The sequence below is a fragment of the Barbatula barbatula genome (genome assembly GCF_947034865.1).
Source record: "Barbatula barbatula genome assembly, chromosome: 12".
NCBI classification, from domain to species: Eukaryota; Metazoa; Chordata; class Actinopteri; order Cypriniformes; family Nemacheilidae; genus Barbatula; species Barbatula barbatula.
In genome coordinates, this window is record NC_136775.1 from 9,962,637 (window position 1) to 9,982,655 (window position 20,019).

Here is a 20,019-nt window from a genome sequence, read left to right on the forward strand (position 1 = left end):
CTTCTATCTTGGCTGCTTTCGTTTGCTCCCGAGGGAACCAGTGCCACGTGGGCCGATCCATCACTTTCAGAGCGAATAGTGACGTTAGTGGTATTTACATATCTAAATGTCAGCTTCCAGATATAGAGCCAGTAATTAGAGAGCATTCTGGAGTAAGACACAATAACTTACTTCACTGTGGAAGGACTATAAACCGAGTTAAATCTTTGTCAAGAGTTTTTAAGTTGTCGCTGCCGTTCCGTTAAAGTTGGTTGAATGGTTTTTAATTTATTAAATACACTAAGCATAATTGTACATTCTTACTATAAAAGATGTGTATAATGGTTAAAACTAATCTAATTTGGTCTACCGCTGTGTTTTTACATGTATTTTTGAAGCTATTTAAAATATTTTGTACTTATTTGTTTCGCAGGTGCGTGATATCCGATTACTTAAAAAAAAAGCTGTGTTGTTTGTCGCCCTAGTATACGTCAGGGTTCTGGTTAATCAAACTGAGCCGTAATGAACTTAATACACAATTTCATATCTTCCTGTGTTTCTGTCATTTCACTTTCGTTTAGTTTCTTTCGCTTCAGCAAACCAGAAAAAGCTGATTAAATTTGTTCCGAATTCATAATTTGTCAATTTGACTGGAGAACATGTAGACACATCTCTAGAGAGGACATCATGTTTCTTTTTTGGATTTGCATGGCTATTCACTCCAAACATTTAACAGCAATATAATTTTTGTTGTTTGTTGTGTTTGCATAATTTATTCTTATATTTTAACTATGGTTAACTTATAAGCGGATGTAACACATGCAGTTTCTGCCTATGGAGTAGTATTGCATATGCCGTATATGCCGTAAAGAGTCTTTAGTTTGATCACATTTATATTAGTTTCATTTATAAAAGACAGATAAAGCAGTACGATTATTTCCGAAGAAGACCTCCTGAACGCGTGCTCTCCCCGGTTGAAGCGTGGGCGTGCACTTTCATCTCGCTCTCGCGGGTTGACGCGCGGGCGTGCTTTTTCATCTCACTCTCACGAGTTGACGAGTGGGCGTGCTTTTCTGAGATTTGTCCAATAAGGGACTAAGAAAGGCTGTTACCTAACGAAATTTAGTCTTCGAAAAAAGCTTTCCGAAACCTATATGAACGCTGGGGGAGTGAATCGAGCACAGAAATACTATGTCAAACGTTCAACTCGTTTTTTTGACAAGTTGACCATATTAAGCATTAGAAGCAAGCACGTTTAACATTGTAAAGAAGTCAGAATGCATGAAACACTCTTGAACCACCCCTTTAAGAATCTTTCATTTAAAAAAAGAGTGTGTACTCGGGTCTGCATGTGGACCATTGAGGACAATTATTTTGACAAAAATTCAGCAGTTCGGTGAAGTGCAGTGATGTTTGTAGAATACAAATAGGCTCAGCAGTCAAACACACAAATATCCACCTGAACAAAATAGCAAACCATCAATGCGAGGCACTTTCTACTTCAGTTACAACAGGGAACTTCATAGAAGACGCATTCTTATGACATTCTATTCATCCTTTGTATTTCTGCTGCTTTATAAGTTTAAGCAAGTCTGTGTAAGTTTAACATGTTGTATTATTGTAGTCATTAAAATGACAGTTTAGAAAGCTAGGTTTCATGGTTAAGTGGTTTGGACTCTTACTCTGAAATCTGTGTATTACTAGACTTGCTTGAATTCTCTTTTGGCCTTATTAGTTTTCCTTAACTCGGATTCTGACTAAAAAGTAGCATTTCATTTATTAGAGCCAGCATCACGAAGCAGTAAGATTAAGTTCAGACATAACTGTTTTTCTTTGTTTAATTGGATGTAAAAAGGTCACCACTGCATAGCCTTTATTAGTTTCAAAGTCTTCTGCCTTAAAACATGAAACTATATGATCCTCAAGACTTAATCTCTGCAACTTGTTGTTAGCAACACAAATGTAATAGGTTTGATCCACAGGAAACACGCACACGCCAATAAAAATCTAGAATTAATTAACTGTCACTTTGAATATAATGTACTGTAATGTAATGAACCGTTAAAAGCTTGTATACAAGTAGTCCAAAAGTTTATGCGCCATCTAGAGGTTAGGATGTAGTGCCATCTAGAGGTGAGGTGGTGAATGTCAACCAATGGCTCACTCCACCACTAACCCTTCCCTTTTGAAGCACTACTTTGACTTACACAGAACCAAGACGTTGTCATGTTTTTGTTTCTTTGCTGAATGAAGATAACGTTTTCACAAAACTCGCTCTTAAGAGCAGTTTGTCCGTTTAAGGCTATTGTAGAAACAACATGAGTTCCATGTAAGGGTATGTAGCTAGAAATAGCTCATAGTAAGGTTATAAAAACATAACACTTCATTATGTAAGGTCTTTATACACCTCTGAAGACAAATGTAAATTATATTGCATTTTTTGTCAATAGATTCTAAACAATTACACATTGGACCTTTAAACTAATCAAAGCCCTAAAAAAATTCTTTCTACCTTTAAATTAATTTTTAACCTAAGATTTTTTATGTGGTCTCGTACTTTCCATACCCATTTTCTTATAAATTTTTGTTATTTATTGTCTGATTGTTTCACAATATGTTTTAAACAGTACAACCTTAAAAAAGCACCATACTGTAAGATTTCATGTTGGCCTTCTTCCTTCTGACCTGCTATGAATTCAATGTTTACAGCTATACCTTTGGAAAGTTACTGTCAAACTGCTCGTAAGACAGACTTATTTGTAAATGCAGAAGAAGCACTGAATGTTGAATTGGAATGACAAAGAGCAAGTTTATACAAGCTTGCAAACACAAGCTTACGATGGAGTTTTCAATTACATGTGCTTCTGTAACCAGAGGGTTTATGTCTCGTTTGTGGCTTTGCTGGATGGATTATAGTGCAAGTATTAAATCATAAAAATGGAGCAATGCTGTTCCCCGCTTATCAGTTCTCTCTTAACCATGCCTGCTTTTACTGGCATCCTGGAAACATTTTCACACATGCTTATTACGAACATTGCAACTTTGAGGGAATGTGTGCCGGATGATAACGCGTTATTAGTGTTTATGCTGCAGTTTATTGCATGTGGCACGGCTGTTACTTATAAACAAGCAGGAGGAAGAGCAAATGGATGCAAACAAATAAACACACACAGATGATTTTATTGCAGTACTGTTGTGTAAGGAAGATCGACAGATTTAAACCATCTATTTAATTGTCTAAAGTTTAATTTGACTTTTTACCCCAACCCAGGCTTTATTTGAAGAGCATGATATTGTCTTTAATGCATCTGGTGACCCAAGTTTGAGCAAGTGTTTGTGGGATAAACGGAGAAGTGCATTTATTTAGCCAAAATGTGTTTTTTATAGAACAGCAGATGGGAGTTAAGCACTGTTCTGAGACAACATTAGCCATCAATCCCTTGTGATTTATTGCGTCTGATGCCGGGTCAGATTCTCGATCGAGATGTAGTTCTCAGTAACTCAGAAACCACTGTTGATGTCTTAATCAAAATTCTGTAAATTGAGGCAGAAGATCTCGGGAAGAACCAGTAATCTTTTTTAAATATGAGATTATCAGGGAGTGATCGCAACCTGACATCCGAGCAGGTGTGCACCTACTACTTGCCAACAGGGAAGAATATGCCATTGCTCAGCTCTGCCTGATGACAGTGTTGAGAGGGGGTTATGTGTCTATAAGTGTGTTTACAGAAGATCAAAGCAGCAACATCACTGCTATTCACTGCACGTCACAGAAGCATTTTTACGCACAGTGCATTTCCCACAGTTTGGCAGAAGTGTATTTGATGATCAGCTTTTGTTTTGTACCAGCTTTATGTAACGATTTGTTATACGTTTATTTTTGGTCACTTTCATTTTGTTCAGACCATAGAATAGAAATCTGCTGTTATTTACTGTCCTGTCCTGTAAGTTTTTTTCAGACTTGCTTTGACATGCTTTAGGTTTTGTAATTTTTTGTAATCCGAAACACAAGGGCTTATATAGACAGAACCAAACTGGGTAACAAGACACACCAGGGAGCAATTCAATATGGAACCAATGAACAAAAGAACTATAATGGACTACACAGAAAGTTAGAAAATAACTCCACATCAGACAGGGGAGAACACAGACTGGATCGTGACCATTTTAAACATAACATTAATTTAGAAGAATAATATAGATTCATATTGACTGTATTATTCTTCCTCATTCCTGTGGGATTCTCTCAGGATTTGATCTGTTGTTATAACTTATTATCAATATTTGTGACCTTCTATTTGAAATCCAGGCTAAAGTCTCATATTATGAGATTAAAGGCATTAAAGTAGTCCTAACCAAAAACGAGGTTTCAAATTTTATTTATCAGATGCAACATGCTGATTAATGCTTATCACAGTTTGCAATGAAAAATATCATTTGAAATAATAAGAAAATGATCAAAAGTGTCAAATTAAGGAGTTTATGATTAAAATAAAAGGAATATACAGTATATATAAATATATATGTTAAAAATGGTAGGTTGTGTGTGTATATTTGTAATGATGAGATTGATTTTGATATGCAGAACTTTTTATTTATAATGCACGAATGTATTTCCCACAAAACTTAATTATCTTTCAAACTTTTACATGTCCTTACTTAGTCAAGGTTATATTTTTACAGAATGTTCTTTACATTAGGTACATTTACATTAGGAATAAATATATCTAGAAAACATTAAGTCAAAAAACATTCTCTGTTTTCCATTTTTGCATTAAAATCCCCATTTTAATAGGATTTTATTTTTCGTTGGTGATGTTGTAAATTAAGGCTTTTTTGGCCACCATTCTTGCCATTCAGGATCAAAGACAAATTTCATTAGATATTTGAACCGATGAAGTGAAACAAAGCAGGAGGAATGTAGCCATTTATATTAATACGTTAGAAAAAAATGATTCCGAGGGCAAAAATGATTCTCAAACTGCTTGCGCCCACCATCAGAATGCGGGCTGCTCCCATCTCCAAAATCTAAAATTGAGTCCTGTTCTGCAACAGATCAAATCCTGAGAGAATCCCACAGGAATGAGCAACTCATACCGAAGAATACTGTATTCTGTTTGTTGCAATCTCTCCCTTTCATCTATAACATTTTATATTTGCTGTGTGTTTCTCATTAATCATGAATCAATCTCCACTCCAGTGAAGCCGATTGTGATCGCATAATTTCTTATGTCAAAAGCAATGGCTCCTTAGCAGCGACTTTAACATGTTCTATTAAATATTCACTCCTGGAGCTGTGCTTTTATTAGAATTTCACTGTCTCACATCTACAATGTTGTAAACTGTTTACCGTCCAAGGCTGAAGATCATTAAATTACACCCAAATAACTCTTGTAGTGGTGTTGGGCTTGTAGTGATCATGTAATCATGTTATGATTTATTTCGAGAATTGTCACATGGGCACGTAAAATCCATATGGGATGCACAATGATGACATCACTTTCCTGTCTTCAGCCACCGAAAACACGCTGGCGTGACATCATTTAAGTGGTTTTCACCCTGCTTGCCATCTCAACAGGTAGTCGCTACCAACCGTGTTACCAGTCTGAGCAACATCTTAATGAGTGCCTCTTTATTACCGTCAGGCAGACCCTACAGAGCCCGAGACACCAGAAATAAATATGTGCGAGCAGGGGAATGAATGAGATCGCTCTCAACACTAATGAGGGTTTCATAATGGCTGGTTTAGGTAACCTGCCATCACCTCTGCTGCCTGACAACCTGTCTTTGCCTTTTGATGCATGTGTGCACATGTTCGCTAGTTAAAAAGTGCTGGAAATGAACTCTAAACTGTGCATGTGCCATTATGCAAACACTTGATGGTTGATGGAGGTGGTTTTCTATAAACGGTTGTGGGTGGTCTATATCAAGCAAGAATCAGAGGTCAAACCTACCCTTGAAAACCTACATGGCGACCAAAGCCGCTTCATCATAGATGAGGTGTTCCAGTATTATTGATAAGTCGACCGGGGTCAGTCCTCGACAGGTTTTTGGCACTCTCTGCTTTCTGTTCGAACCCCCATATTGATTTGTTTGGGACCTTGGAGGGTGTGATATGGGGAGGTGAGTTGAGTAAATAAACTTGTGTGAAATTGAGCACAGTGACTGGAGAGCTATTATACAATGTCAATGGAGAGGTATATCTACAGGGACGGGTCAGAAATATCTATATCCCAAACCTTGCTTTTGTTACTGTGACTCTTCTCCCTGTCTGTCCCACGTTTCATCTTCATCCTATCTTTCACTTAGCAGCCTCCCCTAAAGGCAAAGTCGACTTCTTCGTCGATCTGATATGTAGAAATGAGATTCTGGTTCTATATGGATTATGTGTGATTACACCTGCGTGTGGGTGCGGGCGCGCGGAGGGATTCTGTGGCTTTTTTTTGCCCCATCTAATTTAACGCTCATACCCTGACCTTCACCGCTCACAATCACTTCTTGAAAATCAATAGCACTGACACGGCACGAAAGCCTCGCGACCGGACCAATGGCGTATGTGCGAGATGGAAAAACGCACCTTCAACTTTGTTAAACGTATAGTAAAAAGCAATTTCACCTCTGTTGGAAGAAAAGGTGTATTAGGTTCTCCACTCTCTCCTTTCCTTCGCACAAAAAGAGATCTGTCGGGGCTTCGTGTCATTACGTCCAGGAGCCAGTTTAAATCTGTCCAAGTACAATGCGGCCCAACAGCGCTGTTCTGAAGGTCTGAGACAAGCTGATGGGGCTGCATTGTACTGGAGGTCATTTAGCAGAGCCGTGGCCTGTCTCTGGTTAATGATGTCATTATGAGGGTCTGCGCAGGCCAACGCTTAACTGAGTCAGAAAAGGCTTTTTCATTTGCCAGGTCGTCCCCGGCGTGCTACTGAAGAGTCGGTCAAATTAAACTTAAGTGAGCAATTAAGAATACAGTCTCCTTTTGTGGTGGATATATTTTTATGATGTTCTCTACTTTTTGCCGTCTGACTTTGTCTATATTCCCTCTATCTCCCACGAATTGAATATATTTGTGATTCGGCTCTTCAGGGGTCCTCGGCCGGTCATGCATGTCTTCTATAACAGCAATGCTCGTGTTGTCTCACATCAGTTAATGAGAATGTTGTACTCTCATAGTTTGAAGCGTGATTAAGCCATTATGCCTACGGGAACATCATCGCCACAAATCAATAGCTCAGCTACTGTAAAGACCTGAATCAATAGGAACATCTATTAAAACACTGTTACTTATAAAATCGTTTAAATACTCGCTCATTTTGTTCCAATACTTTTGTGTTTATTCACACCAAGGTTGTCTTTCTATTTTCTGTTCACCGTTGTGCACTGAATCATGTTTTTCCCCTTGTAGCGAAAATATGCGACGGCTTTATACCCTAGAAGAATGATTGTAGCACAAGCATATAGCTTCTTAGGGTTGTAAATGAGCATGTCATTGATTGGTCAAACTAACTGAACACACATAGTCTTGCAGATTGTACACCCCTAGGCTTAAGCAAGGAGAGATGAAGGCTGTGCAATGCAAAGAGTGCAATGCTAAGCACATTTTTAATGGTGTGCACATAGCGTAATCCTCCATTTAACACAGTTTAAATGATGTTTTTTGCAACTGTTGAAAATGCAGTGTTTTGGTGCATGTTGTAACGCCACAGTCTGATATACTCTGACACTTTTAATGAACATTTTAATTGATATACATATTTTATAGTCTTGATGTAATTGATGTTCTGTACTGGAAGTGCATCCGAACATATATGAGAACCTAATTTTGGTAAACATGTAAAAAAAAACAGCCCCCACTGTTTGAGAATTGTAATATTTTCTCTCTGCATTTATTAAAACTGTTTTACTCACTGTTCTCAAGGAACACACGAACCAGTATAACCCGACATTTCAAACAGCATTTAAAATGCAAACGCTATGTGCATATACGCAGAAATTTTATACCCAAACAGTTAGTGAATCTTTTACGCAGTTGGGATCCTTTCGTTTCTTTTGGGAGTGATGGATTATTGAATACAACCTTCAGAATTGCATAACTTCATGCTGTATCACAGGCTGCTTCATATTGGATCCCGTGAAAAGTTTTCTAAAACTTAATTTAACAGACTTGTGGTTTATGACTAAGCTCTTGAATAGCAACTGGAGTCATGACTTGGCACTTGGTTTTAATCTCAAGCTCTTGTGGATGCTGTTTTATTATGCATTGTCAAACCAGTTTTACATAAATGTTAATTTGTGATAAGCGATTGAAGCATTCAAACATTTAAAAGGGCAGTAGTACATTAAATGTCTGAAATATCTGTTTAAAATGATATCAACAATGAAACTATGAAATATGTTTTTAGTGCGAGGCAATACGTGTGCATTAATATCAGCTGACAGATGTTCTATTATTTATTCATTATTTACACGCCCTCTTGTCATTTCAAACCTGTATGACTTTCTTTCCACCGCAGAACACAAAAGAAGACATCTTGAAGAATGATGTCAACCAGTACCCATTCACTTCCATTGGTTTTGTGTCCATACAATAGAAGTAAATGGGTGCCAAGAATTTTTTTTAATATCTTCCTATGATCTTCTAACTCACTGTTGAAGCAAGAAAGTCATTCGGGTTGAATTGACAAGAGGGTGAGTAAATGGTGACAGAATTTAAAATTTTCTGTGAACTATCCCTTTATTTGACATTTGTAGGACTCAGAAAATGACCTCATTTGACCCGACAATTACTACTTCACATATATTCAACGTTTCCACAGCTTTTCATATTCACAAAAAGTGTTTTTGGGGAAAACTAATTTTATTCAATACAATTTAACCCTGCAATTCTTTATGAAATGTCCATCTGACTTTTTAGCAAAGCTTTGAACGTAAATGCAAAGACATCACTGTTCTTCATCAGGTACAATTTTTTCTTAAAGGGATAGTTCACCCAAAAATGAAATGAATAACGTAAATAACTCACTCTCTAGTTGTTCCAAACCTGTATACATTCCTTTGTTTGGTTAAACACAGAGAAATATATTTGGAAGAATGATTTTAACCAAACTGTTCTTGGACCCAATTGACTACCATAGGAAAAATGACAATAGTCAAAAGTGCCTCAGAACTGTTTGCTGTCCTAAATTCAACAGAACAAATGAAAGTTACAAAGTATTTTTTCCTACTATGGTAGTCAATGGTGGCCAAGAACTGTTTGGTATAAGCAATCTTTCCTAATGTCTTTTCCTGTGTTCATTAGAACAAAGTTTAATTTATACAGATTTAATCCATCTTTATATATTAAACCTGATAGACTCTTAATTCAGACTAACTGCCTGCGGCTATACATCTCCACAAGGGGGCTCAGGCAAGTATCCAACTCCTGGACCTTCCTGTCAAACGTCCATAATCGCATATGTATCTAAGAAACGTCTGAGCAGATTTATGCATTCAATTTGAACTTCCTAAATGGAGAATTCTAGGTCCCTCAAAGCTGTTTTCCTCTGGGCCGGGCGTTTGACTTTATCCAAGGCTTTATCTCTTGCTTGGAGCTCTGAGAGACAGCATCAGGGAATGATATGCGGCTAAGAGGAGAGATTGCGCAAGCATCAATCCCTAAAGTAATTATCTCGGCTCCTCCTCATACCAAAAGGCTAAATATAAGTGAAGTTTTACCTCCCAACGGCTGCCATGTTGCCTTTGATAAACGGCCCGACTGTAAAATTCATGCCGTCTTCAGCTGTGAAAGCGGGTATGTGTGTTTTAGTGTATTACGCATTCACACTCATCCGGTCCTTCTCTTTTGAGTATAAATTCTCTAGTGCACGGTCCGTCCCTCTGCCGTCGAACACCCACACCAAAGCAGATACAGATAGGTGGGCGAGTGTGGTTGTGGTAGATTGGAATTGTCAGAGGTGTCACATTAAATGTGCTATTATTAAGTCCAGGCTAAACTTTATGGCCTAGCAGGGTCGTAAATTGGCTAGCCAGCCAGCCTCTTAAATTACATATCCATCGAACTATGTGCCTTAGCCGTCCTCACTTTTCTCTGCTTTACTTTCTATTACTCACTGTATCTCCGCCCCCCTTTCACCCCATACCTGTACAAGAGCTTGATCTTCACTCGGTGGCCCTGGTTAAAATGGATGGCTTAAGTGTGACAGAGGACAAGAGGGACGAGGGATGTCGGAAACGCAGTTTTCTGTCAAGGGCATAACCTTCATGATGAAAAAATAAGGTCTTTCGGTATGTTAATCACATGAAGCTTACGAAAAGCTTTTAGTACAGTTTAAAGAATAGGATGTCTACAAAATCAAAGTCATTTTTTGTATGTGTGGGGCTTGTACAACATCATCGAGTGATGGCATGGGACTTGACCTTGTTTGGTTTAGGTTTCTTTATTACTGTGCTAATTTTTTATCTAACAGGTCAAGGGTGCCAACTGAAGAGTTTTAGAGATGATATGTCTTTATGGCTCAATAATGTCTGATTTGAACTGACCTTGCCCTGGTTTGTCCATCAGCTCTCGATCAGATCTATTGATGATGCCTAATGAAAACACGCTCTGGGTGTATGGGTTAAGCAGATAAGCGAAGGGCCATTGACAACATATAGATCAATGACATCGATCAACTAAATGAAGTTCTCAGGCTCTCAAAGGAGAGATAAAGCTTTGTTTAACAAATTAACAGAAGAGCTAAGGTGATAAACCGATCATTAAATATATGCACACTCCTCTCTCTCGAGGATCAGCAGCCATTGCTTTGCATTGAGAACTCAATTCAAGTTTGGCAGAATGAAGTTATGCATGAGGCATTGACAAGAAGCGATCAGTGGTATTGACCACAGGGCAGACAGATAGGCTTAACCAGGCTGTCCAGTACTGCACTTCACTGTGAAGAATTTCGATTATCATTGGAACCAAAAAAGAAGGAATATTTCCGCTTATTTTAGGACCTTTAATCTTTTCTATTATGAATTGTAAAGGGATAGTTTAACCCAAAAAATGAGTATCCTAAAAATGACTTGTTGATCATTTATTCACTCTTACGTCTTTCCAAGTATGCAGAACACAAAAGAAGATATTTTGAAGAATGTTGGTAACCAAACAACACTGGACCCCAATAACGTCCATTGTATGGACATCAGGCCACTGAGACATTTCTTATAATATCTTAATTTGTGTTCCACAGAAGCAAAAAAAGAATGTAAAGGTTTTAAATGACATGAGGGTCTGAATAAATTTTGACAGATTTTTTAAAATAAAACTATCCCTTTAACACCCCACCCTTATTCTGATCAAAAACACTAGCGTTGAAGTATTACGTTATTACAGTGACTTTTACTGTAACGTATTAAAACTGAGATGCTCTGTTTGAAGTAATGAGAGAAATAATATAAATTCTAGACACATTCTGGTAATGAGAATTTCGACTTTATTATATGTACATATTTTTGTGAAATTCATCCTTATGATTTCCTTCCTTCTGTGCATTTTTATAAAGTATAGTGATAAAGTATAATCTCCTTTTTTGACTAATTAGATCATTAGGAGCTGGAATTAGGAAATCAGATCATCTTCCAGAGGAATATACTTATGTCATTCTCTAGAAAATAAAGAGATGTTCTCTTTCTCCAGATGGCTACAGAAGTTTTGGAGAATCTTTTAGAAGAGGATGATGAAGTTGTGCAGGTGAGTGTTTTGTGTTTTATCATTTATAATACATTATTCACTTTAACCAGTCGTACACATTTCTTTGTTCTGATGAACACATATTCGGTAGAATGCTTGTAACCAAACAGTTCTTGGCCACCATTGACTAAAATAGTAGGAAAAATGACAATGGTAGTCAAAAGTGCCCAAGAACTGCTTTCCTACATTGTTCAAAATATCTTCTGGTGTGTTCAACAGAACAAAGACATGTATAAAGCTATTTTTCTAATAACAGTTATGATTGAAATATTACATGGATACATGTTGTCATGCTTTTGTAAGGGATGGTGAAGGGCTAATATTTTACATGCTGTATACTAGTGTTTGTTTCCTGTTCTTGTGTTGTGCTTGTTATCAGGCCCATCCAACAGACTTCACCTTGTAGGAAGTTTGACAACAGTGTTTGATTCTCACCGTCTCTGACTGCTTGATAAATAATTGATGCCTTAATCTCCTGCTGAAACAGGAGCTTGTTTGTGTGAAAGTGATTTGGTCTTTTGTTTAGATTATTAGACGTCAACATTATGAAGACAAGGCCAGGCTGCTTCAACCGGGACAGAGAAATATCAGAGTTTATCTTATGACCCAGCAGGCTCAGGAAATGCATACATATATGGCCATAAAGCAACTCTTTCTCCAATATTCCAGTTCCACATAGATTATGGTTTGCTTAAATGCCCAACAATACATCAAAAAGCATTATTAAACTCAGAAAGTTATTCTGATCTTCTCCTCGGAGTTGATTAAAAAAACTCATACAAACAGTTAATGCATAATTAATGAGAAAAACTGCAAGCCAATGAATTATTAAACAAATGAATATGAAATTTGTAGAAAAAGAACTCCTGGTGAGATGATGTGAGGTTTAGACTTATCCAGGTAAGCAGATCTGATAAAAAGACAAAAGACCTGCGCTAAAGTGTGTTCAAGTGGGATGTACAGTAGGTGTGACTCGTTGATATAAAAAAAGGGTTTTGAGGTACGAGAGGCAGTCAAATCTGACTTTTCTTTCATTCTTTAAAATGTGTTCTTTCTATAGCAACAAGAAGACCCTGATCCAATGTCTCTCCTAAACCTTTATGTGAATAGATTACAAAAACAGGACATTTAGTTGAAACTTAACTTTTACATTTAATTCCTTGAAATATCGTTTTCATGTGCAATTACATGTGGTTCCATGGGTTTCATGGATTTGACAAAAAATCTCTTTGTACATAAAAGATTCCTGCAGCTGTTCTGTAAGGGTCATTTTAATTCCTGCAAAAAGTCAGATTTCCTTGCTTCTATTAACAAAAGACATGCTTGTTACAAGATCAGCAGACTCGGTTGCCATCTTTAAAAAACGCCTAAAACGCATCTCTTCCGTCAACACGTCGCTGATTGATTTTCCTAATTCTCTTCCCTTTCCTTCTTTATAAAAAAAAAAGAAATTTCTAACCTCACTATTCTTAGCTTTTTATACTGTGCTAGGCTTTAATGGACTAGTTTGATGCACTTATGTATTTTGTTGCCTATGTTGTTATAATTGCTTCCAATGTTTCCTCATCTGTAAGTCGCTTTGGATAAAAGCGTCTGCTAAATGACTAAATGTAAATGTTTACATTTAAGCACACAACACTATCATATTATGCATGAATTAATGGATTTTGAGGTGTAGACAAACTTATGGAATCAATGCCACCTTAAAGTCACCATGAAACGGAAAGTTGCGATTTACTTCTTTTCCGTATTGTGACGAGAACCCAAGTGAAGCGGCTTCTGCAATTAGAAACCAATGTAGGGTCGCCCTTTCCTTTCTGATTGGTTTGTTGTAAATTGGGCCGGGAGAGGAGGGCTTAAAATGCCTGGCCATTGAACAGTTAGTATAGTCCTACTACCTGTTTTTTGTTGTTGACGTCATGCGGTGAAGAGTTGTTGAGAGGGGGAGAGGAGCTTAATGTTTTTGATTAAAGATTACAAGTGCAAATGAATAAAAAAAAGCATGGTGTGCACGGATATATCATTTATAATAATCACTGCAGCAGTGTGTAAACTTCTTTCCTGCTTGTTTTCATGTTTCAAATCAAAAGGTATTGGATACGATTTTTTTCAATTTAATTAATTACATTTAATTGTTATGTTAAATTGAATTTCACAACACATTTTTTTTAAGAATATTGGTAACTGAACAACAACATTCACGTCTATTGGTACCGTCGTTGTTCATTTATCAACATTATTCATAATATCTTCTTCTGTGTTCTGCAGAAGAGAAAGTAATACACATTTGAAATCACAAAAGGATTAGTAAAGGATGAAAGAATTTTCATAATGGGTGAACTATACCTTTAATAATTTAATTTGTAATGAAAAAGTCTTTTATTTCAAATTCACAATTAGAACTTTAACTCTGCAAAACACATCAAAATAGAAATTGTATCTCATGAGGGTCTTTACAGCAAATCCCACTATAGGCTTCAGGGGTCTAGTAAGTGTACCGTTTACGGACAAATCCCCTGCCCTCTCTCACATTTCATTTCCATCCCCACTCTCAAACTGTCGAGACTGAAGTCTACCAGTCCACTCCCACACACACACACACACACACACACACACAGTGTCTCTCTAATAGTTCTCTGACAGATTGAGAGCACTCTATTGAACATTCTGCTCAGAATCAGAGAGTGTGAAAGAGAGAGCGAGACAGTGAGAAAGGTTTGAACTCTCTGTGGTGTGTTATTGAGACATCAGAGGAGGGTACACAAACTAACACCAGGTGATAAAATGAAGTACACTTCAGCACAACAAAAACCAGCACGCACGCTCGTCCCCTGCAGTCCATTAGCACATGATTTCAATTTATTCGGTGTACTTATTTCTGAGGGTGCAGTGAAAGCTTCATGGTTCTTTGTATCTTGTTGTCTGCCGCAAAATAAGATTGGGGTCCAATATTTATATTGCTGAAGAGTACAAGAAGTGCTTTAGGTCTGTTTTGTTAATCTGGGTGACTGACTCAATTTGCTTTGTTTTTTTAACATGTTTACCACATGTTCACCGTGTTTTTATGTACTTGTAGTTTCAGAGATGTGCAGCGTATTAAAACCTCTCTCTTCTTTTTTCAGGTATGGTACCTGTTGGGGTGGCTGTTTTATTTGCAACTAGACAAACAGGACTTGACAAACAGCTCTACGAATTTCCAAAAATCAGCCCTCATGCACCTCACCAAGGCCAAAAAGGTACACAAACACATGCAATGTTCTTTTCAAAATGATACGACCGTTTTATGTTGTTTCTGTCTTGGCTCGCTTTTCATTCTCCCACACACACTCACACACATACATTTTCTACCTGGCTACTTCCACTCCTCCCTCGGCCCCTTCTCATTTTTTTCATCTGTCATGGTCCTCTCAGCATGCTGCCAGCTCTTTTTCCACTGTGAAATTTCTCCAACTCTGCTGGTGTCCGAGCGCTATAGAAATGGAAAATGAAAGTCGAAGTTTGAAAGAAAATGAGAAAGGGAGGCAGAAGCGGGGAGGGGTAGTTATGACAATACAGATAACACTTTTTTTCCACCACCCTTGTCATTTTCTTCCTGTTCCCACACCTTTTTTTTCATCTCTTCCTCAGACCCTGTGCAAGTAGTTGACTTTGGTTCTCTCTGAAGAAAACTCTGGCCACTGTGCAGTCTGTTCCTTGACCATGGGTTTTCTATATGTGTTTTTTTTTTGATGAGTACATTGTGGTCTGCTTTTCATTTCCTTCTGCTGCATACATTTCGTTTCTTTCTGGAAAGTAGGAAATATCTGCCTTAGTGTATCGTTGAAGTCGTCATGTAAAGGAATTAAAGCAACTATGCAACACAACACAAAATGCAATATCAACAAAATACTTCACAAATGAAACTGGTATTGCCTTTCTAAAATTCATGTTTACCATGCTAGACAATCATAATTCACTGGAAAAAGATCAGCAAGTCACGTGGGTTTAAATTGACACAAGGGTCAGTGAAAACCCTTGCTTTCATCTTATTATACTGTGTAAATGAAAAAAAAAACGTATTTGCGTTTTTGGTTGGATTGCTTGTTTTTATAGTACTAAAGTAGTATAAACACAATTTCATTTCGACCTATAGTAAAGATTTCACTGGTCATGACATATTGTCTTTTTAGCCAAAAAGCAAAATTGTGGATTTTTCATTAATTTTAGCGGCCAGTTAAATGTACAGTTCAGTGTATCAGATTTATTTGTCCACAAGTATGGTCACATTTTCTGTTATCATGTTTTCATTAGTCCGTTTCAAAATAAATACAAAATTTCTCCACCAATACTGATAATTCGGAGTGTTATCAAAGTCCGTTTAGGGAAGTCGTGCCACTCGGTGGCCATATTTGCATTGCACCTCCGGGCGGTTAGGGCAGTTATTATGTGATTCAAACAAGGCGTGAATCGGAATACGGATATTTCTACAATTGCAGGCTAAAATCCAAATTAAACGACATATTTAAAAACAACTGTTAAAAATGAAGTAAATTGGACCATAACGTTTGTTTCCTATGATCTAATTGTGCTTAAAAACATATTTTTTATGTTTCTTCAGATACTACGCATGCGCTAAAGGGTTGCCATATTTAGCATTGTGTTCCTCCCTATTTATTTCAATAGCAGTGACGCATCTTGTTAATATTCATATATTTGGTGATATCTGCCGATACCGAATTTGAAGACATATTTCTTAACTTTCTGAATGTTATTCATTCATATGCAAAATGAATATTGAACATCAAACTGGTGATGTTTCTTAACATTTTCTATACAGAGCACATATTCATTGCATGATCGTTGGCTGTTTGAAAACTCGCCCAATGGGGTGAAAGATTGCTTTTATCAACTAATACTGATTATTGGCCGATATACTGCCTTGTATATATATTAAAAAAAGTCTTTCCAGTATTGATATATTGTTCTGTTCACTTTTTCTTGACTCTCAAGAGCACCTTCTTTTATTTCTTCAGTTGATTGTAGTTTGCCTGTGGTGTGCACAGCCTATAGAAAAGGAGGCCCCCTCTTGATGCTCTTACCCTAGTGGCTTTTTAAGGTCCCAGATCCGTCCACCTTCAAAACCAAATATCTGGACGAATTATAAAAACTCTGGCCCTGATACAGAAGTGTTCTTGACAGCATGTAACTTAAGAGCTGACCATGAATAGGTAATGAAGTGAAGGAGGGTTTGTCCTTTATAAGAAGAATGACAGCAGAAGTTATACACATTAATTTGTATATATACATATGTTGTCCTTGTAGCGAGTTCAATATTTTTATATTTTCATAAAAAAGTACCCCTGTATGTACTGTACATGTACACATGTTGTAAATTTGTACAGCTAGACATTCACATGGTAATTTTAACATATCTGACTTTTTATTCTAGAATCCACAAGTTTGCATCACCAGCCACATGTACTTGAATGACTTTCAACAGTCTTCAGCTGTTTTAAAGTAATCGTTGTTTGTGCTACGATATGAAATTTGAAAAAAATATAACAGAAGCTAAATTTGAACAGGAAGTCAAGCTCCTGGCTTTGGATCAGACTCATGAATATTGAATTACTTTTGCTAACGTCTCAATTATTCATCTGGTCTTTAATCAGTGGCCCAGATTGGCCGAGCCGTGTCATTAATACGGCTGTAATAAAGCAAACAGTAATTATTTATTAATTAGCCTTTTAGAAGGTCATCTCTCTGCACTATTCAATATACAGCCAGTTATAATAGAGTTAGACTAATGCCGCTAGTATACCGCTCCATATTAAATATGTTAACCTTTCATCTTTCAAAATGAAATTCTCTAAACTATTGATTAGATTTGGTGAACTTGTACATTTCTTGACCTGAGGGTAAATATTAAAATAATTTCTGTCGTCTCTGTTAGACTGTAAAGACATGTGTCCTCTGTTTTCTCGTATGGCCAGTGTAGTTTCATTACTTCACTGTCATTAAATGGAAATGCATTCATAATATATAAGCTCTGGACACTTTTTAAAGAGATATTACCTTGTAAGCTGTTGCCCGAAGGTTTCCTTATAGTACTTCAATGCATTTTTAAACCCTTTTCAATTTCATGCATTAGCTCTAGTGGTTATATTTGCGATTTGTTGTAGAATTGATGGCTCCTGAGCTAATCTCTTGATTACAGCTTCCATGTTTCTTTCTATATCGATTGATTTCCCCTGCTTCTCTGATTTAAATTAGCTGGTGGCTACTCCCCCCGCTGCCGATTAGTTTTTCTGCGCTCATATTGCTATTTTCTACCTTCGTTCCATCCGTCTCTCGCTTCTTTACTCGCCGCTCATTTCACCGTCACACTCTGTGACTTCAGGCAGAGTTCACATTCCACTTTAGCCGCTATTCACCATTGATTTTCTGCCTTCTGCTCGATGTCCAGCTCTTTACACGTCCAGCCCTCAGTGCCCACCTCTCCTCCCCTGCCATACCTCACTGCCTCGCTTCCTACACTCATTTTCGCCTCCGTTTTTCAGGTATCTCCTTTTTCTGACAAGGTTTCCGCGTTACCTCTTATTTTTTTACCTATATTCTTCAGTTTTTTCCATTTTCTGTGGTTATTACTCGGTTAGTTCTCTAGGTCTGTTACTTCTCATTTCTGTCCGTATTTCTCAAAAACAGGGACAGTTAAAGGGACAGTTCACCCAAAAATGAAATTCTGTATTAATTTACGCACCCTCAAATTGTTCCAAACCTGTAAAGAATTATTTGTTCCATTGAACACAAAAGAAGATATTTTGAAGAAAGTAGAAAACCAATCAATTCTGGATGACAATTGACTATCATAGTATTTTTTCTCTACTATAGAAGTCAGTTGTGCCCCAGACCTGTTTGGTTATAAACATTCTTCCAAATTCTTTGTGTTCATCGGAACGATGAAAATTAAACGGGTTTGAATCAACTTGAGAGTGAATTGTCATTTTTGGGTGAACTGCTCCTTTAAGGTTCGCTAATTTATTTTTTTATTCACAATTTCCGTCTCTGTTACATCAGGTCTTTCTTTCAGTCTGCATCTTTCAGTATGTCTTAACTTTTTATGCCTCAGTGCCTTTGTACCTCTGTCCAGCATTGATTTGGATTGAATCGATCGCGTCTAACGGCACATTTTCAGTCATTAATAATCTTACATAAAACATGTCAGGCTTATATTTGGAAATGTACTGTATGTGTTTGCGGCCCTGGGTTTCTAAACAGACAGTCACACTTTATCAGTAGTCAAGAGGAAATAATGGAAATACAAATTCAAAAGGACATTTCATCAGCTTCCATTGCATCTGGAAATATAGATTGTGATTCTCACAGTGTTACTGCAGTGTAAGTAAAGTCTTCATGTTCAGCCAAGGTTGCAAAATGACCAACTTCGAGTGAACATAACAGCTCTTAAAATCGCCTGTAGAAAGACCTATCAAAAGCGCATTTGCTTACACGCTCCATGTGTGTGACCTTGAGGAAATAATGTACACGGAGTCATGTATGTCAGCGAGAAATAGTCTTGTATATTGATACATACCATGGTATATAGTTTTTGTATCACAGTGTTCTTCCAAACATATTATGTCTGCAAAACCATGTTAGTTCTGTTGGTACCATGTCCAAAGCTCTTTTCATTGTAAAGTATTTTGTTAAACAGCTTGTCAATAACACATCCGGTGGAAGACTATTTTCAAGTTTTATTAACTTGTTTGTTTGTTTTGTTTTTAACAGGGTGAGCCATTTTACACATTTACCTCCGTTGAGTCGGTTCCACAGCAGATTTAAGGACTCTCTTAAACCATTTGGTTTTGTCAGCCACCTTTTATCAGCATTTACAAAGCAGGTGGTCTCTTAACCACCTGCAAGTAAATATTTTATTCACCATTTTCACAGTGTCACAGAAGAACAAATGGCTTTTTCGTTTATAATCCTGCATTGATCACTTTCTCTCTTTTTACCGTAGCAGCAGCAAGCGTTTGTTGTCCCCGTGCTCTTAGAAAAATCACTTATTGTGGACATAAGCCCACTCATGGGATTGGACATCCAGAGCCTTTTCATGCACGGATAGTGTTCTGCTATAATACACAATGGTGTTTGAAAGCTGAAAGCTTTGAAGTTGAGTGTGTATGTGTGAAGAAAAAGAAGTGACGGTATATGATAATGTAATATGTATGATCACTTAGATTTACTCTTAAATCAAAAAGGTTGTTATGATTCATTTGTGAATTGAACGGCAGTGTACATGCTATTTTGCTAGTTTTAGACATATCAAACTTTCT

At 37.2% G+C, this 20,019-nt stretch overlaps 1 protein-coding gene across 1 annotated transcript in view; it reads left to right on the top strand.

Annotated features, from left to right (window-relative positions):
* The window catches only part of LOC306901392 (uncharacterized protein), a 63,002-nt gene that overhangs the window by 33,597 nt on the left and 9,386 nt on the right, over positions 1-20,019 (top strand). Inside the window, exons 9-10 of the mRNA XM_079469086.1 lie at positions 11,654-11,707; positions 14,830-14,943. Coding sequence (XP_079325212.1) covers positions 11,654-11,707; positions 14,830-14,943 — 168 coding nt within the window. The remainder of the gene's footprint in view (positions 1-11,653; positions 11,708-14,829; positions 14,944-20,019) is intronic.